General features: G+C 44.2%; 1 protein-coding gene across 1 annotated transcript; it reads right to left on the reverse strand.

Annotated features, from left to right (window-relative positions):
* Positions 1–451: 451 nt before the first annotated feature.
* SNX18 (sorting nexin 18) lies at positions 452–19,142 on the reverse strand. The gene is made up of 2 exons (XM_056848839.1): positions 17,552–19,142; positions 452–1,319 (listed from the first exon to the last, which is right to left on the reverse strand). Exons 1-2 carry the CDS (start codon positions 19,140–19,142, stop codon positions 1,066–1,068), a joined length of 1,845 nt encoding a protein of 614 aa, XP_056704817.1. The 3' UTR covers positions 452–1,065.
* Positions 19,143–22,707: the final 3,565 nt, after the last annotated feature.

Here is a 22,707-nt window from a genome sequence, read left to right on the forward strand (position 1 = left end):
ATAAAGTTGACAGTAGCCACCACCATCTTCTTCTCAACCAAACAGCAGCTACAACAAACATTTCTGACAGTCTGCAATGTGGATCCATGCTTAGAGCCAAATAAATCAATAGCCAGCCAAGACAACATTTGCACACACAAAAAAGCACACTGACATGTATTCCACTGATTCTGTTCTCTTACCCACTATTACACTTGAGTACTCGTTTATTAGGTAAGTGGTCCAAGTTTCTATTTTAAAAAGTGTTACAGTGAACAGCTTTATGTCACCATGTTAGGAAATACAGCAGCGCTGCCTTCGTTTCTGTGTGTTTAAGGTTCTGGTATGAGTAATAAATAGTATTTTTTTAAAAAATCAGAATAAAGTCTAAAATGTTTTGAATTCCATTGTTCAACCAACATTTTATCTTACTACCAGGGGTGCGATTCTCATGACACTTATTTTTCCCCCAGCCACTATGAGGTTTGAAATCAGGCCCTGTTAGAGGTGCCAACCCTTCATTCATTCAGTCGTAAAAATGTGGTTTATTAGGGAAAAAAACTGAAAAATTGTGAATCTAAAGGCACAAAGTCGCATAGCTGCTCTAACAGGAATTTGTAAACAGATAACTGGTTGAATTTAGAAAATTCAAACCAAAGAGCATCTTAAAAAAGGCAGCTGAAGCGGGTTCTTTAAGTAACCAGCTTCTTTGAAGACCCAAAAGGTTTTGAGGTCTACAGAATATGCACTAAAATACCGTGTTTCAAAAAAGCAATAAGGCAGATAGTATAATCATTATGTCAAAAACATTACAATGGTAGTGTAGGCATTCGGAGTATAACTTAGTTACAATGTGTAGTACAGTCTCCGCTACATAGGAATAATTATTTTCTCCTAATGCAATTATTAGGTTCAGTTGGATCCAAAAACAGATTATAAAACCATCCTTGTACAGCAGACCCAAGGAGGTGCCAATAATTCTTTGAGAGTAGTATTTGTTGTCTCTGTTGCTTAACTCATCCGTATGCCAAGAAATATCCACTATTCAGAGTCCAGGAATAAAACAATATTGTAGCCATCCAGACATTAAACACTGTCGTACTTGTGAAGAGCTTCTTCTAACTTTTGCGTCACTTTTTGGAAAAAAAGTATTTGCTGTTGTAAGAAATGCTGCATTTGTGATCTGAAGTCCCTGACTCGAATTTTGTGGAAATGGTGAATTTCTGCCAGGGTAGCAAAAGAAATAATGTTACAACGATCTTGAATGCCATCCGCCTTCTGGACCTCCATCTTTCCTTCTTCTACATGCCGCTTACTCTCCTTCACTTTGGTAAGGGCTCCTGCATAATGAACAAAGAAGGCATAATGAAATTAAATTACTAGGAAAAAAACCCTTGAGATTACTCATGAACCATTCCACTATCAAGCCTACTGTCAGAATTCTAGACCAGGGCTTCTTAAACTTTTTCCACTCGCGACCCCTTTTTGCCCGATAAACTTTTACGTGACTGTGGGTATGTAGGTATATAAAATAGGTATACAAATCAAACATTTACGGACAATAAATCATAAAGAAATTTATACTGTTGTCAATTTTTTCACAACTCCCACATTCAGTTACATGACCCCATCATATGGGGTCACGACCCACAGTTTAAGAAACTTTGTTCTATACAACACTGATATTATTCTCATACTCTGTGAAATACTGAAACAATCACATGCGGACAGAAAGAGATACTATCCTTCAGACATATTACCATTAGGGGAGGGGCTGTGGCTCAAGGGTAGAGCACCTTCTTTGCATTTAGAAAGTTCCAGATTCAATCCCTGGCATCTCCATGTAGAAAAGGATAAGGCGGCAAGTTGGTAATGTTTCTATCTGAGACCATGGAAAATCACAGCCAGAGTAGACAACGCTTTGACTGACTAATGGTTTGTCTCATTGTAAGGCTGCTTCATGCGCATATACTATAACCAGTGTTTGTTCTGTATGAGATATGGAAATGCTTAACACACCTAGACAAGGTGTCCAAGTCCAGGCTCAAAACTCACTATCAGTACATACCACTAATGCTATCTGGAATACACATACTTCAGGTAAACAGTATTATGTACTCTATTCGTTTGATAATTGAAAATTGGAACGGGCACAGCTCTTCGTAATCTCAAGAGTACACATATGTAATTGCTGACATTATGCAAACACAATTTCTAATCAACAGCAATGTCTGATCTGTTTTCATATCCAAGGTTAAACTGGGATCAGACACTATTAAAAAGGAAGAATTTGATTCACTTTGCTCATTTCATTATGGTTAATAAAAATAAAGCTATGTGGCACACACATTTCATGATAAGCACTCTCTATGCCCAGAGACAGGAAATAAAGGAGCAAAACTTTCAGTCTCTGGAATTCTCTGCTTGTATGAAAGACAACAACCCCAAATCAATAGCCTCTAATCAAGTGACAGCCAACTGTTCAAATTGTAGATTTGGATGAGTTTCACTTTTACCAGTAATCAGTATCTTTTCAAGGAACAACGTATTTTAGAATTCCCCCTCATGCTTTATTTGCAATTCTACTAGCCAGTATTTCAGATAAAGTTATGAAAGATGGAAGAGGCTGAGCGTATTTGTTGTATCTTAATATATACATTTTCACACTCTGAAAGACAAAAAAAAGAAGATTTGGTGCAGGAATGGATATCCCGGGCAAGATGAGCATATCAGAAAAATTCTGCAGCACACCATTAATTTGTGTAGTGAATCAGAAATGCTAGAATCAGCAAGAGAAAGTGTAATTGCAGCTGTCCCTTGAATGGGCTGCTAATCCCAGCAGCTGCTCTCTGCCTCTGTAGTCAAGCCAGCCCTGTCTTTACTTTTATTTTTACAGAGTGGTAACAGCAGGATTTCAAATCCCAGATATGGCTGTAAGAGAACTTGCCTACTTGATTAAAAAAAGGTTGCTGCTGCAGTTGGGTCAACTCAAGTCATCCCATCCGTTACAGATAAGGGAGACTACCTGATCTTCAAGTACTTGAAGGGCTGTCATGTAGAGGAGGGTGCCAAGTTGTTTTCTGTTTCCCCAGAAGGTCAGATCAGAACCAACTGGTTGAAATTAAATCAAGAGTTTCTGTGTAGACATTAGGAAGAATTTTCTAACAGTTAGAGTGGTTCCTCAGTGGAACAGGCTTTCTCGGCAGGTGGTGAGCTCTCCTTCCCTGGAGGTTTTTACGAAGAGGCTAGATGGCCATCTGGCAGCAATGCTGATTCTATGACCTTAGGCAGTTCATGAGAGGGAGGGCCCCTTGGCCATCTTCTGGGCATAGAGTATGGGTCACTGGGGGTGCTTTGGGGGGGAAAGTAGTTTGGAATTTCCTGCATTGTGCAGGGGGTTGGATTAGATGGCCCTGGTGGTCCCTTCCAACGCTATGATTCTATTCTATGATTCTATTCTACCTAGGAGCCCCCCTATATTCCATGGTCAGCTCCTTAGAGATGTGGATTTCAAAATTTCTGTCTTCAGGAAACATTAGGAAAGATGCTCTATGCTTGTTTGAGGATGGACAGACAGTTCACAGTGGCACTGGGCAAGCACTCTGGTAGAACTCATCTGACATTTCCCTGGTTGTACCAGTAGAATAAAAAGAATGGCAGTAACGGGCAAAGCTGCCTTTCAAGGAAAGATTGCCCACAGTTAATGATCTTCCCACTTTAAAACCCTTGACGTTGCTTGGAAGCTTCAGGGTTTTTTAAACACAATTTGAAAGCCACTGTCTTGGAGGAAGGATGGGCCACACAAGCAGCAAACGAATAAATGAAATGGCCAATTCTGGCAGACAAAGAATGTCCTAAATTCATAGGGCATATACAACAAAAAAGAATACACTATGGATGAAATGTTTAGATGTTACTTCCACATTTATGTCATAGGAGAACATATGCTTTATATACATAAGGTCCCAGGTTCAATCTCCAAATGATCTCGGGTAGCAAGTGCTGGGAAAGACTGCCTGAAACCCTGGATAGCAGCTGCCAGTCACAGAAGGCAATTATGAGGCAAGATGGGCAAACTAATGTGCTTGTATTTTCTGCCACCAACTCTGAGTCATGTTAAGTCACTGTAAACATGCAACGTCTTCAGTTATAATGGTTTGTCCACACAGCCCTGGGAGCATTATGGAGGGTTTTTTTGTTTCAGTTGCAATTCACCGTTAGTGAGTTCACCGCACTTCTTTTGGAAGCCTGTAGACCAGAGCCTCAAGAACAGACTAACACAAAAGAACAGTTATCCCACTAAACTAAAGTTTGCTTTTATCAACTAAAATAAGTTTTAGATACAACATTCGGATGTCAGCAAACTGTGATGAGCAAGTCTGGCTTTTTTTCTATTTTGCCAGTGTTGTGTAGTGGTTAGAGTGTTTGACTAGGATCTGGGAGACCCAGGTTCAAATCCTCACTCTGCCATGGAAGCTTGCTGGGCGACCTCGGGCTGGCTGGCGTCTCTCAGCCTAACCTACCTTATGGGGTTATTGTGGAGATAAAACAGAGGAGGAGAGAATGCTGTAAGCTGATCTGGATCCCTATGGAGGGGGAGGGGAATATAAATATTTAAAAATAAACAGCCAGGTAGATAATTTCCTCCTCCATTTCCTAGATGTTGAGATAGGAAATCTTCAGATAGGACACACTATGAAAACTTATACAGTCTTGCCAACAACATGGGATACAGCATGGAACCGACAACAGTCTCTATTCTCGGTAGTATCAGTGCCACATCAACTCTCATCTGAAAGCCCTAGTTTAATAAGGCTGTGATAACACTGTATCATAGAGCACGCACGTGTAATTTGCACTCAGCAATCCTCTTAAAAGTCTCGTCCTCAATCCCCTTCACCTTCTAGAACACACTCTGTAAAGTTACAAGCAGTACCTATGCAAGTGCTTAAAATATATATTTACTTCTGTTAGAATTAGTAATACCTACTTCTTAAATGTTTTCATTTTTGTTGGGAAGAGTAATGACATGAGGAAGACTCTCAATAGCACAAATTTCTGTTTTCTGTACAGTGCAGTAGATTACGATAGGCCTACAGTCTAATGGATGCTACGCATACAGCAGTGTTATGCAGCAAACCTTAAAACAATAGGTTAAAGATGGTAAAATTGGCCCCATAATGGAAGACTTATCACTGTTAGAATCAATGCTGTGGAGCCTAATGTTTTATTTGCTCAATATTACAGGAGTCAGGATCAAACACCAATTAACTCAGAGATATCACTTCCAGTTTGCCTCTGTGCTGAGAAAAGGATAATGTACACTTGTTTATTTCTTGTTTAAATGACCGACTTGAATATGACCAACAGTTCACCCTCGCAAAAAGTCTGACACAGCAGAGTCATGTTGACTCTGGAAGGTTCTGGTGCTTCTGCTGCATTTCAGAGTTCTACTGGCCAGTGGAAGCATTAAAACGAGCACTCGAATTTGGTTTACTGCAGCTATGCCATCTCAACTTACAGTACGGACCATTAACAACAATACTGGTTATGTGCCAAGATGCCTGAAGTCTAGAAATTGGTCTTGCAATAATAAAGCTGCAGCATCATGTTAGCATCTTTTCCCGAGGAATGGAAATCACCTGTTTAAGCAGGAAACCACAAGTTTCCATTAAAAGTTTAGGGGAAATTTTTGTATAGATTTGTATAAAGGTGAAAAGGAAGTAAAAAGTTCAGGACTTGTTGTCAAGCACAATCTGCTATGTACATTTTTCTTTCTCCTTAAAGTACAAATAAACTTCTTGTATTTGGCAAGTTAGAAAGATGTAAACTGATCCTATTTGCTGAAGAATACCATCTACATGGAACCCTCCAAAATAATATTAGATCTGCTACAGATTGTACAGGGATTACTTTAAGTTCTGGAAAACATACTACCAGCCCAAAGTCTATTCTTAATAAAATACAACTTTTGAAAAGTGGAACAAAATTTAAAATCTCAGCAAATTTACAATTATTATTTTGAAAAAGGTCCAGTGGAGTGTACACATACCCCTTTTTTGCAGCATTACTTCTTCAGAAACATTTCCCCTCAAAACATGAAAACATTGTGGGGTTTCAAAAATAAGTTTTTAACTTCTATTAAGCCAAATTCATAAATTGGTCTAGAACCAAACCCTAGAGAACCTGACACTTCTGAGCTTTGCAGAATTTCCCACCATCATTATATGCACACACCAAGATACTATTTAAATTGCTTGCCACCCCAATTTTTTTTTTTTTAAATCTGAGAGACTTAAAGCTAAATTTGAAGATTCTATTAAGACCAGTTTTGGAAGGCATGCTCTGAAAAAGGCATTTACTCATGCATAAAAAGTGTGTATGCTTGCTCTTCTGGATACTGACAGCCAATCCATTTTCAACAATGACCTTTAAGTGAGATGTCAGATAGCATGTTTTACTGAGGCAAGTTATCCATCACAGATATTCTTGAAAGATTTCCTTCCCACTTCCTATTTATTTATTATTTACTGACTTCATTTATATCCCACTTTCTCCTCAATGGGGATCCAACACACTTACATTGGTCTCTCCTTCATTTTGTCCTCACATTTTGTCCTGTGAGATAGTTCTACAAATTACTAAACTCTACAGAGGAGATTTCAGATATGCATAAATCAAAGCCAGATACAGGAGAAGCAAGCAAAACTCTTCAGTGTCAAAATCAGGTTTTGCAAGTAAAAACTAGAACTGGTGGTTTCAAAATATGAGTTTATGCTCACTTTAACATTTGTACAGAATACACTCAAGTCAAAAGATGTACATCTGTTTACTTTCCATTTTGACTAAAGTACATACTGATTTACAGTTTGTATTCATTTTCTGACATCTGCTTCAGCTTTAATTGGAATTAGTTAAGAAGAATTTACTTGGGTTTTTAAAAAAGGAAATGCCCTAGTTCCCTGCTTTTTTTGGCAACTTAAGAAGCCCATTTATCTGATGAGGCTTCTCCCCCCTCCCATTTTGCAATTCTATTATGCATCCTTAGTACGTTACTTACAAAGTACTATCCCAGCAAGAACAGCCCTGGTACAAAACTTTTGTTGAGCAACTTCTGTAGCTGCACTGGTACCAACAATATATCTAGACCTTGAAGTCAGATTCTAAACGTGGTCCTCTGCACACAGACTGTTTTCTTGCACGAGATGAAGTTATATCTCAGTTAGCAGAAAGGTACCCTTGGCTCCAATCCCATGATTTGAATCTAACCAAACGTACGTGTGAAAAGATAATTATATCTTCCAACTGTTTTCAATAAGCAAAAGCTTTTCTGAACTGAACAGTAACATTCATTCATTTGATTGTACTTAAAGCCTTCCCCATTCCAGGGCTCAAGATGTGTAACACTATAACAACGCTCTCATGATTTCACACCCAATAACACTACCTCTAAAGACTTCCACCGCTTTTCCATCCACTTGAGCAAACATCAGGCTGGCCAACTGAAGGACAAGCTCAGGATCTGGCCCTGCTTAGCTTCCAAGATCTGATGAGATCAGGCTAGCCTGGGCCATCTGGGTCACAGCTAATGATAACGTGTGGTTGACCAGCGCCCTACACCAAGATTACTGTATCTGTTAGGAAATGGGAGAACAAAAGGAGATTCTCATATTGTGACATGTTTTGAAGCAGGAAGAGCAGTGAAGAAGAGGTTTTATACCCCACTTTCTCTACCTTTGAAGAATTTCAATGCAGCTTACAATCACTTTCCCTTCCTCTCCCCACAACAGCTACCTCGTGAGATAGGTGAGGCTGAGAGAGTTCGGAGCGAACTGTGACTAGCCCAAGGTCACCCAGCAGGCTTCATGTGTAGGAGTGGGGAAACCCACCCGGTTTTCCAGATTAGAGTCTGCCCCTCTTAACCATTACGCCATCCAGTGCAAGTATCTGATCATTGTCCTCCAGCGTGGAGAGCCAGTGTGGTGTAGTGGTAAAGGGCAGTGGTTTGGAGCAGTGGACTCTGATCTGGAGAACTGGGTTTGATTCCCCACTCCTCTACATGAGCGGCGGAGGCTAATCTGGTGAACTGGATTTGTTTCCCCACTCCTCCATGTGAAGCAAGTTGGGTGACCTTGGGCTAGTCACACTCTCTCAGCCCCACCTACCTCACAGGGTGTCTGTTGTGTGGAGGGGAAGGGAAAGTGATTGTAAGCCGGTTTGAGTCTCCCTTAAGTGGTAGAGAAAGTCGGCATATAAAAACCAACTCTTCTTCTCCACAACAACCCTGTGAGGTATGTTAGGATGAGAATGTGGGACTGACCCAAGGTCACCAAGAAAGTTTCCATGGCACAGGGGAATTCAAACCTGCGTCTCCCCTGATCCTAGTATGACACTGTAACCACTACACCACCTAGGCTTTTAATATATATATATATATATATGTGTGTGTGTGTGTGTGTGTTACCTAAAAAAGCTGCTTTGATTTGGGATTTGGATTAGGGCCATGGTGAGGGGTATGGGTTTCAAAAAAGTTCTTCACATGAACACATGAAGCTGCCTTATACTGAATCAGACCCTCGGTCCATCAAAGCCAGTATTGTCTACTCAGACCGGCAGCGACTCTCCAGAATCTCAGGCAGGGGTCTTTCACATTACCTACTTGCCCAGTCCCTTTAACTGGAGATGCCGGGGATCAAACATGGGACCTTCTGCATGCCAAGAAGAGACTCTACCACTGAGCCACAGCCCCTCCCCTAAAAATTGAGGTAATTAACCCCCCCTACAAATAATACCCATGGCATTAAAAAAAAAATCAATCTCCTTGCTCTGGCAGCTCTTAGTCCAGGTAGGAAAAGAACCCAGGACTCCTGTCACTGACTGTCTTCTTAACAGAGCTGACCGCACTGTGGGCAGGGTGCAGCTTGTCTTGGTAAAAGAGCACATGGGAAAGAGTGCTGCCCAGTGCTGTGGGATCCCCTGTGGCTGCTTTCTACTGTGGCTGCTTTCTACTGCATGGATCTAGGATAGAAATCCTACCTGCAGGTTGACTTTCTCACCTTCTCCCTTGCACGGCAACCCAAAATACCCATCCCAAACCCTGGGGTACAGGAGCCCACAGGAACAGAATTTCAAGGGGCATTTCAGACTGCTATGGGAAGGGGGAACAGTGTTCTATGGGCAGAAACCCCTGCACCTGTGGAAACACTCACCTGGATCCAAATCTATTTTGAGAGACAGTAAAGAGTAATCCAAACTGGTCTCCTCAGAAGTAAGTCCCATGTATTCAGAGGGGTTTACTCCCAGGAAAGTGTTCTCAGGACTGCGGCCCTAATCACAGATCTCAGAAGTAACCTGTCGTTTGGATCTACAATATATAGTATTAAGCATGGTCTTTTAAAACAGCTGCAGTCTTTAATGGAACAGAGGTAAGAACAGGCTATCAAGGAAAAAGGAAGAAAAGGTTGATGATTACATGTTGTGGGGAAAGAGATACAGCGGAAACTGTCCTTGCAGGTTCTCCACTGTGCACCTGGGCCTGGCTTGGCGGTTGGCACTGAGCAGCTGAGACAGGCTTTTCCCAGGAGGAGACTGCCAGGAGCAGGGAAGGAGGGACAACTCAAGACAAGGGGGCAGATAAAGTTAGGTTGACTAGTGGGTGGGAAGGAGAGAAGAAAGAAAAGGGGAGAGGCTATGGGGGCTGCAAGGAAGGGGAAGAGGAAATAATAGGGGAGGGGAAAATGAGATGCCCCCGACAAGTCCCTGCAGGTTCCGTGTTTATTTTTCTTCTCTTTTTCTAATTACAAAAATGTAATCAGCAGTTTGAAAAATGAAACACTACAACTGCCAGATGCCATTTTCAACAGACATGTGGACATTTTTAGCCCTCATTTCAGCTGGCATTTAAATGTGCACATTTAAACTTTCAACTTTTTTGAACAGTCACACTAATACACACATTATGACCCCAGTTTTGCCTAATAAGAGTGTAAATTATGCCAGTACAGAAACTCCCAAGCATTCAGTGCTACCTTTTTTTACCCCTGCAACTAACTGTCCACTACATTTTATTCTGAGGGTGCTTCAGGCCTCCTCTATTTCCCAACACCAGTGATAAGACCAAATATGATGTGCTAGGGACTCTCTTTCTCTAAACCAGTACCAGTATTTCAACGTGTCTTATTAACTTTCTTCACATTTTCCATTGTTATGTTTGCTTATAGTTTAAACCCTGAACAATAAATAAAGTGCAGAAATTTGCCGAAGGAGCCTTGCAAGAAAAGAAAAATCTAAATAAGAACTGAGTGTGTATTCATGTATGTATGGTAAACAGCTAAAGCAAACTAGGAAGAACCCCAGGATGTCATGGTGAAATCTCGAAGGCAATGACAGGAAGCATACTTTCGCAATGAACACCAAGCAAACCAGTGTTCCTGTTCTCTCCCCTAATTTATTGAGATAATTTACTTCAAGAGGATGATAGGAATGCTATTACAATGAGTACTGGGCACCAAAGTGAAATTCAAAAACAAACAAGATGGCACCAAAAGTACTTTGTCAATTTTCAGACTTTTGCATCCTGAAAGAACAATTTTATTCTCCAAAATCACAATATACAGAGATCTGGTACTCTCAAATATTTTATACTACTTTTGTTCTATTTACCCTAAGGGAAATGATCTTTATAAACCATTCTCCAGAGACTGAATGATTCCGGTAGCAATCTTAGAGACATTTTTCTGAGTACAAACCCCACTGAATAACATGGGACTTACTACTTCTGAGTAGGCCTGCTTAGGCTTTTCCCCTGTCACCTACACTGCCTATATATTATGTTCTGGTTGTGGGCACTTCCCAACCTTTCATCTAAATAATGAGAGTGGACAGTATGCGTAGCATAATTGTGGGTTTGGCAGCAGACCTCACCTCTACTATACTCTACTACCACACTATAGTGAATTGCCATAGCTATAGCCACTTGGGAGCTATGGCACTCCTTAATGCTCTTACAATCTGAAACCATGTGCTAAGCAACAGATTCTGACCTTTTCTGTAACAACATGTTGTAGTGCATGAAAAAACTATTCCTTCTTCTCAGGTGTGCTGTACCCTAGCAAACTATGGATAATGCAAGCAAGAGAGACTGCAGTGAAATTAGGGTAGAACTATCACATGAACTCATGTGTTCATCTGTTCATGTGATAGTTCTACCCTAATTTCACTGCAGTCTCTCTTGCCTGCATTATTCATTGTTTGCTAGGGTACAGCACACCTGGGAAGAAGGAATTGTTTTTTCATGCGCTACAACATGTTTTTACAGAGAAGGTCAGAATCTGTTGCTTAGCGCATGGTTTCAGATTGTAAGAGCTTTAAGGAGTGCCACAGCTCCCAAATGGCTATAGCTATGGCAATTCACTATAGTGTGGTAGTAGAGTATAGTAGAGGTGAAGTCTGCTGCCAAACTAGAGTATCTTCTAGAAGATGTCAAAGACTGCAGCAACTACTGGACCATCGTATTAATTTCTCAAGTAAATAAAGTGATGCTGAAAATCTTACAATGAAGACTATTACCGTATACAAAACGAGAAATGCCAGATGTTCAATCTGGACACAGAAAAGGAAAAGGCACTAGAGATCATATTGTAAATTTACACTGATTACTGGAGTATACAGGAGAATTTCAGAAGAAAATGAGCTTGTGTTTCATAGATTACAGCAAAGCTGTCAACTCTGTGGATCGTGAAAAGCTACGGTTGGTTTTAAAATAGGTGTGCTACAACATCTGTTTTGATGCACAACCTGTACTCCAGACTACTGTTAAGAGAAACAGAATAGTTTCCAACTGGCAAAAGTGTCAGACAAAGTTGCATTTTATCTCCCACTCTCGTCAATCTATATGCAGAACATATCATAAGGAAAAATGGATTAGATTCAGAATAAGATCTGCTTTAACCTTCAGCGAAAATTACTGGCATAAAATAGTGAAGACTTGAAATGACTACTGCGGAAGGTTAAAGCAGGAAGTACCAAAAGCAGGATTACAGCTGAACATCAAGAAGACAAAAGTAATGGCTACTGGGGAATTACACAACTTGAAGGCTGATAATGAAGAAATAGAAATTGTTCAAGATTTTCTATTCCTTGGCTCCATCATCAACCAAAAAGGGAGATTGCAACCAAGAAATTAGGAGGAGGAGGCTGAGACTGGGAAAGGCAGCCATGAAGGAGCTAGAAAAGATTTTTCAGGGTCATGATGTGTCGCTAGTGACCAAAATCAAGATAATTCGTACCACAGTATTCCCCATTACGGATGTGAACGTTGGACAATGAAGAAGGCTGACAGGAAGAAAGTTGAGATTCATTTGAAATGTGGTGTTGGAGGAGATACCATGGACTGCCAAAAAGAAAAATAACTGGGTTCCATATCAAATCAAGCATGAACTCTCCCTAGAAGCTAAAATGACCAAACTGAGGCTATCACACTTTGGTCACATCAAGAGAAGACAAGAATCACTGGCAATGACAATAATGCTAGGAAAGGTCGAAGGCAGCAGAAAAAGACGAAGACCCAACATGAGATGGATTGACTCAGTAAAGGAAGTCACGGCCCTCAATTTGCAAGACCTGAGCAAAGCTATTAACCATAGGACATTATGGAGGTAATTAATTCATAGGGTCGCCATAAGTTGGAAGTGACTTGTTGGCACTTCTCACACACACACACACACACACACACACACACACAGAGTATTCTTCTCGGTTTTGGATACCAAAATTTGTCTCCTTAGCCAGAAATTATCATTCTTTCATTACTGCTTGCAGAAAAACTCAGGGTTATCATTATACTGTTCAACATATTACTTCTTTTAGATTCTTCCAACATTCAACGACTGCCTGGGAACAGCAGAGGCCTATGCAAGATTTCTGTGTGCCCATAGTGTTCACTATCATGTCTGAGTGAATATTTGAAATAATGTCTCCAAGTCAAATGCATTATTCACTTGAGAACACCACAATGAGAAGCAGTAGTTTATGCACTGAGCTTTAGAGCAGGCCTTGACAAATTTTCTTTGACTCTAGGAGTCAGACCCATTTTTCAGCCTTCAGGGTTATGGCCAAATTTTCTAATCACTGATACCTCAAAAACGAGTCCTAACCTTGTCAAAGCTCTATCACAATATCTTATAATTTTACTAAAGCTGTGACAAAAATGGTGTATTATATAAATACAGTGATAACCCTGGTTATCACCACCACAAAAAGCTAACCCCTAACAGTATGGCAAACCACCTCCGAACATCTCTGGCCTTGAAAACCCTATGGCAGGGGTGGGGAACCTTTTTCCTGCCAAGGGCCATTTGCACATTTATAACATCATTTGGGGGCCATAACCAGGTGTAGATCTCCCGGTGGGGGGGGGAGGCTAGGAGGGAGGGGGAGAAAGAAAGAAAAGGATGGAGGGAGACAGACAAAGAGACAGAAAAAGAGGGAGAGAAAGGAGAGTGACAGAAAAAGGAAGAAAAGCCTTCCTCCACACACACACACACACGCCGCCCCCATGCGACCAGGCCCCAGCCTCCATGCCTCCCCACACACACACACCCGGCCCCAGAGCTCCCGAGGGCCACGAAAAATGTCCTTGGGGGCCGCATAAGGCCCCAGGGCCTGAGGTTCCCCATCCCTGCCCTATGGGGTCACCATAAGTCAGCTATGACTTGACACCATTTTCCACTACCACAAAACTAGCCCAGCTTTCCCCTAGTTTCTTATAATTCCATTAATTTTTTAAAAGTAGCAGTAGTCCCCTGGGCAAGCACCAGGTCATTACTGACCCATGGGGTGACACTTCAACATTTACTGGGCAGACTATGTTTATGGGGTGGTTTGCCCAGTTGCCTACACTTTACCGTCAGCAAGCTGGGTACTCATTTTACTGACCTTGGAAGGATGGATGGCTGAGTCAACATTGAGCCGGCTACCTGAAACTGACTTCCATCAGGATTGTGAGCAGAACTTTGACTGCTGTACTGCAGTTTACCACTCTGCGCCACGGGGCCCCTATTGCTCTAAATACCTCCATGTAACTGAATACTGGAGTCACTACATAAAGAAACTGGTTAAGAAATTAATTCATCCACTACCATTGAATAGGGATACATAAAGTTTACATATAAACAAACAGTGACAGTAATTTGCATGTTTATTTTTTATGTCAAGCAACAAACTGATAAAGGAGCTTTGGGTTGGATCCAGCCAACATTTTTGATCAATCTTGGCCAATCACTTTCCTTATTATGACCACAATTCCACATGGCTGTTGTCCATGCAGGTCCCATGTCCCCAAACTTAGCCTTTGTAGGGATCAAAGGTGATCCCTTCCTCCCTTTTTCACCAGTATAAAAACTGACTGGATCCAGTCCTTCGGTCTTCCACTGAGAATTGCTAAGAAATGCTACAATAAAGTTACAGCTGAAAATATTAAGTACTACTATGAAGTTCCTAGGCACTGTGGCAATCTGGGATTTGTTGAAGCCTGTTTTACAGAGCTTTATTTTCTGGAGTATTTTTGAAGTATCACACATTCTGGAGTGCTTCAGGTCTCTGGAATCACTGCAACTATAAATCCTTAAACAATCAGTCATTGTATAAAGGCTCAAATAAAATACACATTATCAAGGATTTCTTGAAGATTTAGGCCAAACCTGAACAACTTGTTACGATCCAGGCCAAATGCAGCTGCCATGTCTGTGTGGTGGCCCATCAAGAGATGGATAGACCTCTATAACTTCGTAATTGGAAAAGCAGGGGCTTGTCAAGCATCTGACATGTTATAATATATGGATGGGATGCTGTGTTTGGCTTGGTGGATCTCAAGCTGTACAGGCCTGTTGCAGGCCATAGTATCTTGAAAAAATATCAGGGAGATATTACACAGGAAGCTCACTTCCAGGCTTATGTACCAAACTAATAGGTGAAAGTAATAAGTGAGAGGTGGTCAAGCAACATTTTGATATGGCCTGAACTTTTTTTTTTTGCTGTCCAGTCACAGCTGACTTATAGCGACCCCATAGGGTTTTCAAGGCAAGAGATTTTCAGAGGTGGTTTGCCATTGCCTGCTTCCACATCACGCCCCTGGTATTCCCATCCATAGACTTGCCAGGGTCGAGGCTGAGAGTATGTGACTGGCCCAAGGTCATCCAGCAAGTTTCCATGGTAGTGGGGACTGGTACCTGGGTTTCCCAGACCCAATCCGACTACACCACCCTGGCTCTGCCTGAACTACGACTACTTTAAAAAATAACCATGGTACTTGCCAAAATACATCCATGGTACACATCAAATTCTACAGAAATGTGTTGACTTGCAAGCCAGATGGTCCTCTTCCATGCCTTGAACCCCAAGATAAAGACCTCATCTCTGAGTAACACTGACCCACATTTTAATCAATAAGTTCTGGTTGCAAGGGCTTCCCAAAGGAAAGCATTTATGAGATATTAACAGCCCATTCCTGAGCTATCAGCACAAGGATCTGCACTTACTGAAGTTAAGCTGTGGCAATTATTTTGTGGCTGGCTCCAACTTCTGAGGCAGCCATTTTGTGGCAGCCATTTTGTTGCTGTGTCAGAATTCCAAATGTACCCACAGGCTCAAAAAGGCTGGGAACCCCTGATTTAGACGGTCATCAGGTTGCAACTACCAGTACAGGAAGCATTTGAAATAAATCCAAACAATTACATTATATTATGTAATACCGAGGCCTCCACACTTGAGTGAAGCAGATACTAGTTGAAACAGCTTTTTAAAAAGTTCTGTATACAAGATAAACAATAATGAAAAGAAAAATCAACCACGAATATGAGTGTTTTCAGTTGCCTTTTTTTTGTTCACCTATGGCAAGAACAGAGAATTTTAATTTAAAGCTCAGAGATTTTGCAAACATGTAAACAACCATAAAATTATTCAATCTGCAAAAAGCTGATCTTTGTTTAATTACATAACACCATACAACACCGTACAAATATAACTTTGGGTGCCTTTATTAATCTATATAAATTTCAGATGTTAAAGGAGTTGATTGATCATGTCTCTATGGGTTAAGCATTTGACACATTGCATAAAGCTAGAAGCATTCAAGATCAGTCGATCTCAACAATAACAATACGTACTGGCTGTTCAGTTGTCCCAACGCAATCTCATTTCACCTGTTTGAATGTCATGTACCACCTTCTCTCCTGTCACTTTGTTTTGAGTTATAACAAAGTTTTGCTGTCTTGGTGAGAAACAGCTCTTAAACATAATGCAATTAAAAGTATATTCCTTACAATGGGTGGTATTGTGATCCTTGTCCTTTTAACATGCTGAATACATTAGAATTGGGTACCAGGATGGCAAACAGTTGTGAATAGGTTCTATTTATTCAAGCTTACCAGTATACGTGAAGTCAAAACTTAGATAGCATAATTCTTAATTACAACACATTTGAATTCCTTCATGTAGTTTTTCCACCCAAACATTCCAACAGTACAATTCTAAGCAGAACTGCATCATTCTAGGTCAACTGAAATAAATGGGAAGGGTGCAACTCTACACCGGCCTAAATTCTTCAGAGAAACATTAGATCAGTGGAAAGACAGGACAAAGAAACAGGCAAAACAAATGCCTTTCAAGATAAAGGCCTGGAAATGTCAACTACAGGGGATTTATACTGTTTATGAGAAAAACCCACGAAGTGCATATGTGAGTACAAATTAAGAATGCAAACCTTGATATCCATATAGAGCCAAGAGTTCGTCTGTTGTCTGATACAGTAATACATAGTATACAGATACTCATTTAATTCATAAAGCAAGCCCTTAAGGTCTAAAATTAGCTTTTAACACACATTGTACGTTGTTTTGTGGTTCATTTTCCTTTAAGAGATAAAGAACTCTAGTGCTAATGTGAGTTGGCATTTTCATGCTACATCACAGGTATGATATTTGATCACCCAGATAAGATCTTTGTATAGCAAACAGTTTTAAGATGCTGCTAAGTACGTTTACAGGAGCCCCATGGAACAGAGTGATAAGCTGCAGTACTGCAGTCAAAAGCTCTGCTCACGACCTGAGTTCGATCCCGACAGGTAGCCGGCTCAAGGTTGGCTCAGCCTTCCATCCTTCCGAGGTCGGTGAAATGAGTACCCAGCTTGCTGGGGGTAAAGGGAAGATGACTGGGGAAGGCACTGGCAAACCACTCCGCAAACAAAGTCTGCCTTGGAAACGTCGGGATGTGACGTCACCCCATGGGTCAAGAATGACCTGGTGCTTGCACAGGGGACCTTTACGTTTACGTATACAGTACTTTAATGGCAACTTGTTTTAGCAACTCATCAGCACCCTGGAAGGAAGTTACTGTCTCACCAGGGACAGAGACAAACAGGGCAAGCCAACGTCAAATTCAGCCTACATATCCTTTGGAGTATACTATTTTACTGAAAACCCTCAAAGAAAAATTCAAGAACAACTAGTACTGACTCTGTATAATACAGTTAAATTCATTCTTGAAACTCATGCTGATAGAATTATAGCTACATTACCTTTTTGGACATGAATGATGTCTGGGAAATTGGCCAGATGTCCCTGATACAGCGCTAACAAATCCATCACAGGGTCCAGATCCTGTCTAGGTTGATCTGCGAAGAGTTCGCCAATAGCGTCATAAGCTTCTCCAGTGAAGGCAATGGCTTGATTGAGGCCAACGGAGAAAGCCTGCTGGTCCATCTCAAAGGCTTGGCTGAGGCCTCTGAAGGAGTGCCCCACTTTCTGGTACTCCTTCTTGAAGCCGGTGACCTGCTTGCGGGCAAACTCGTTCACCGTCTGGTTGAGGTGAAGGGCGCTCTCGTCCATCTTCTTGGTGAAGCTCTTGAAGGCGTCCACCTGGCTCTCCACCTCCTGCAGGTCCAGGGCGGCGGGGTGGCCGGCGGGGACGCTGATGGTCAGGAAGAAGTTGGCGCCCACCATCTCGTCCTTCTCGGCCTTGCGCTTGCCCTGCTTCCAGGCCTTCTCGTCGGTGCTGGGGCAGGTGAGGAAGTGCTGGAAGGCGTCGCACTGGGCCAAGACCGGGTGGCTGCACATGTGGTCCATCCACCAGGCCAGGCCCTTGCGCCGCTTGGAGATGAAGTCCTCCTCGAAGCGGCCGGTGGCCTGCTTCTCGGGCAGGTGGGGCACGGAGATGACGGGGAACTTCTCCACCAGGCGCCCGTAGAGCCAGTCGAAGTGCTTGTAGCGCCGGTGCACCTGCTGCCCGGTGTGGCTGGGCACCAGCTTGTAGGCGATGTAGCTCTTCATGCCCTTGAACTTGGTCTGCTTGGTGGGGTCCTCGATGGAGCACTGGAAGGGGTAGGGGTCCTCCTGCCAGGCGGGGCCCTGGGGCCCGCGCACCACGCACAGCTTGTCGCCGTCCCGCACGAAGCCCGACGCCTCGCCCAGCACGAAGGCCTCGCCGCCGGACTTGACGAAGGTGGAGAAGCGGTTCAGGTTGCGGCTCACCGTGGCCGAGCTCTTGGCGCCGCCGCCGCCGGCGGGAGGCGGGTAGGGCCCCGCCGGGCTCCCCCGCGAGCCCAGCGACAGCTCCGAGCGGCCCGAGCGGCGGCAGCGGCCCGCCGCCGCCGGGCCGGCGCTCTCGTAGTCCGGGTAGGAGCCGCCCAGCACGCCCGGCTCGTCGGCCACGGTGGAGCTGTCGTCCCAGTCGTCGTCCCAGTCGTCGTCGCTGCCTTGGCTGGGCGGCGCGGGGCAGCCGCCGTAAGGGAAGGGGTAGCCGGCCGGCGGCGGCAGCTGGAAGGGCTCGGCGGCCGGCGGCGGGAGCTGCGCCTGCGCCGGCGCGTGGAAGGGGGACGCCGGCGGCGGCGCCGCCAACGGCTCCAAACCGCCGCCGCCGCCGCCGCCGGGCAGGTTGGCGTAGCGGGCCGGGGCGGGCCGCGGGGCCGGCGGCTCGGCGGCGGGGGCGCGGAGGAGCTGCACGTAGGAGGCCGGGAAGAGGCCGCGGTCGCCGCGGCTGTTGACCCCCTCCAGCCAGCCCTCGATCTCCTGCTCGCTGCACAGGCTCAGCACCTCGTGCTCCCGCAGCGAGATCTCGCCCGGGTTCTCCGGCCGGAAGTCGTACAGCGCCCGCGCCCGCGGCAGCGCCATGACCCCCCGGCCGGCCGGCCGGCCGCCAACCGCCACCAACCGCCGCCGCCCGAGCAACGGCCGGGGTGGGGAGGGGAGGGGGGGCGCGGGCGGGCCAACCGCGCGCCTCTCTCTCCCTCTCTCACACACACACACACGCGCGCGCGCACCCCGGCCGCCCACTCAGTCGCTCCCCTCAGGCGCGCTCCCCCGGCCCGCTCTGCTCTCCGCCTTCCCGCCCGCCGCGCTGAGGCGGGAGAAAGCCGCCGCCGCCGCCTTCCTCTCCGCCAATTCGGCGGCCACCAAGCCCCGGCTTCACCCCGTCCGCCTGGCGGGGCGTGTGCGGAGGCGGAGGAGGGGGGGACACACACACGTCCCACGTCGCCAGTTTCGCTAATCCAGAGCCGAGAGAGAGGCCGGGCCTCGGAGCGGCAGAGCGCAGAGCGGCCGCCCCCATCGATGGGGCCGGGGGCGGGCAGGCCGGGCCGACCGCTTTGCTTCGGGGCGGCTTCGCTCAGGGGGGCCCCGCCTGCCCTCTGGCGGCCGCCTCGGGACGAGCCGCCGCCGCCGCCTTCAACCGTGAGGCGGAAAGGCGGCCGAGGACGAGTTCTTAGAGCTGGCAGATCAGTGCCGGATTTAGGTATAACATCAGAGCAAGAGTCCAGGAGCACCTTAAAGACTAACAGAAACATTTCCTGGTAGGGTATGAGCTTTCGTGAGCCACAGCTCGCTTCTTCAGATCTGAAGGGCAAGAGTCCAGTAGCACCTTAAAGACTAACAAAAATGTTTTCTAGTAGAAAAGGGCAAGAGTCCAGTAGCACCTTCAAGACTAACCAAAATATTTCCTGGTAGGGTATGAGCTTTCGTGAGCCACAGCTCACTTCTTCAGATAGAAAAGGGCAGGAGTCCAGTAGCACCTTAAAGACGAACAAAAATATTTCCTGGTAGGGTATGAGCTTTCGTGAGCCACAGCTCGCTTCTTCAGATACCAAAAAGCTCACACCCTACCAGAAAATATTTTTGTTCGTCTTTAGGGTGCTACTGGACTCTTGCCCTTTTCTACTACTGCAGACAGACTAACACGGCTACCCACTGAAAAATATTTTCTGGCAGGGTATGAGCTTTCGTGAGCCACAGCTCACTTCTTTAGATACAGCGTGAATGTGAACGTTAATGTCATTCACATTCTAGCTGTATTTGAAGAAGTGAGCTGTGGCTCACGAAAGCTCATACCCTGCCAGAAAATAGTTTGGTTAGTCTTTAAGGTGCTACTGGACTCTTGCTCTTTTCTTCTACTGCAGACAGACTAACACGGCTACCCACTGTGAATTATCAACATAAACAAGCTATACCTTAGGGCCCCACTCTCTTGGCCCCCCCCAAAAAAAATTTAAAGGAAAAAAACAACTGGATGTACATTTCCAAAATCAACAATTACTTTGATAAAATACATATTTTGTTATGTGCTTTAGATACCTGTTAGGTCCACAAATTACCATATAGCATATATTCAACACAAAAAACAGTGGCAATTTGTCGTTGACAAAGGACAGCTCGGCATACAAAGGGCCCCATTACCTTCAATAGCTTAGGGCTTCATCAAACCTAAATCTGGCCCTGTGGCAGATCCTTTGGGTTAGGATTGGGTCAAAAAGGAGGGTAAAAAAAAAAAACACCCCACGACAACTCAAAAAAGGCAGCAGAGCAGCACGCTCTTGGATTTGAGGCCATTTTTGCCCAGGAGGGGTTTGCCTTGGGTTTGCCATTCTCTAGATCAGTGATGGCGAACCTTTTAGAGACCGAGTGCCCAAACTGCAACCGAAAACCCACATATTTATCGCCGAGTGCCAATGCGGCAATTTAACCTGAATACCACCCCCAGAGGGGGCCCAGAGGGAAAGGCTAGGGTTGCCAAGTTCCTCTTCGCCATGAGTGGGAGGTTTTTGGGGTGGTGCCTGAGGAGGGCGGGGTTTGGGAAAGGACTTCAGTGCCATAGAGTCCAATTGCCAAAGTGGCAATTTTTTCCAGGGGAACTGATCTCTATTGGTTGGAGATCACCCGGGGCGGGGCAGAGCCGGAAAGGCCAGCGGCTTGGAGGAACTGCGCGTGCCGGCAGAGAGGGCTACGAGTGCCGGAAGTGGCACTCGTGCCATAGGTTCGCCAACACGGCTCTAGATGCACATTTCCCCCATCTCAATTCTCAGAACTCTGCATGGGGGACTATTGTTGAGTTTTGAGAATATGGGTGGGGGAAATGTGCATCTAAAGAGTGGCAAATCCAAGGCAAAACCTCCCGGCCATAAATGGCCTGAGAGTCTGTCTCACTGATGTAGTGGGATTTACTTCCAAGGAAGCATGTGTAGGTAGGAGTGTTTTGAAACTAACCGTGCGTTCCTAAGGAGAGTTACTCCAGTCGCAGCCCATTCATTTCAATAGGCATAGATAGACTGGAGTAAATGTCCCTAGGAATGCTAGGATTGGGTCAAAAAGGAGGGTCAAAAAATCCACAACTCCAAAAAGGCAGCAGACCAGCATACTCTTTAATTTGGGAGTAGGTCTCACTGAAACGTGGTGGGATTTACTTCCGAGGAAGCATGTGTAGGACTCTTTTGAAACTAACAGTGCTAAGGAGAGTTACTTCAGTCTAAGCCCATTCATTTCAATAGGCATAGATAGACTGGACTAACTGTCCTTAGGAAGGCACTATAAGTCCTTTTTAAAAATTAGTTACCGCCTCTATACCAAGCTTGGTTTTAAAATAATTATGTTAGGAAGCTACTCTCTCCATATCTTCTCTATATATTTGATTGTGGTGTAAAATCTTGCTGTCAGTCAAAATTTACGAGTTGATGATTTCAGTCCCAACAGCTACAATCCCTGTCCCCCAATAATAACAGTTTCAACATGCATGGAAGCGAAAATATATTTATTTGTTTATTATTTATTTATTATTTCAAATTTCCGCCCTGCCCTCCCCGGCCAAGCTAGAATTTGCCTCTGGGTTCTGTGTTTTAAAACTTATTAGAAAGGAACGTTTATTCTTCAAGACCATGATTAGTGTCTTTCTTTCATGTTTAGGCCTGGCAGCTGGAGGATTCCTGACATCTGGTTGGGGTTATGATATGGTAATTTTATTAAGTATTTTTGAATCCTAAGAAAATGTGTATTATGTTGATGAATCTAAATACGTTTAAACATTCAGCAAATATTTGTAACTTTGCATATATTTTTATTGGGCAACAGGACAGCAGCATTGTCTGTTCCCCAGCCCAGCATAACTCAAGTTGATAATTTTCACAACCAGTCTTTTCTTCAGTGTTTCTCTCTTGGTCTCTCTCACACACATACAAAGATTCTGAGTGATTTACAGTACAATCTTTATACCCATCCAAGCCCAGTGGATTTAAAACGGGATACCTCTGTGTAGGATTGCACTGCTCCTCAGCTCCTCCTTTATTTAGATATTTGTACTCCACTTTCTCTCTCTCTCTGTTCTGTGTCCAGTTTTGGGCTTCTCAATTTAAGAAGGATGTTGACAAGTTGGAGCGTGTCCAGAGGAGGGCGACCAGAATGGTCAGAGGTCTGG

This window comes from Euleptes europaea, chromosome 4, assembly GCF_029931775.1.
Source record: "Euleptes europaea isolate rEulEur1 chromosome 4, rEulEur1.hap1, whole genome shotgun sequence".
Lineage (NCBI taxonomy): Eukaryota > Metazoa > Chordata > Lepidosauria > Squamata > Sphaerodactylidae > Euleptes > Euleptes europaea.

Coding starts and splice junctions, on each gene's coding strand:
- SNX18 (XM_056848839.1), bottom strand. CDS start 19,142: ATGGCGCTGCCGCGGGCGCGGGCGCTGTACGACTTCCGGCCGGAGAAC. Junction 1,320..17,551: donor CATCATTCATGTCCAAAAAG/GTAATGTAGCTA, acceptor TTCATTATGCAG/GAGCCCTTACCAAAGTGAAG.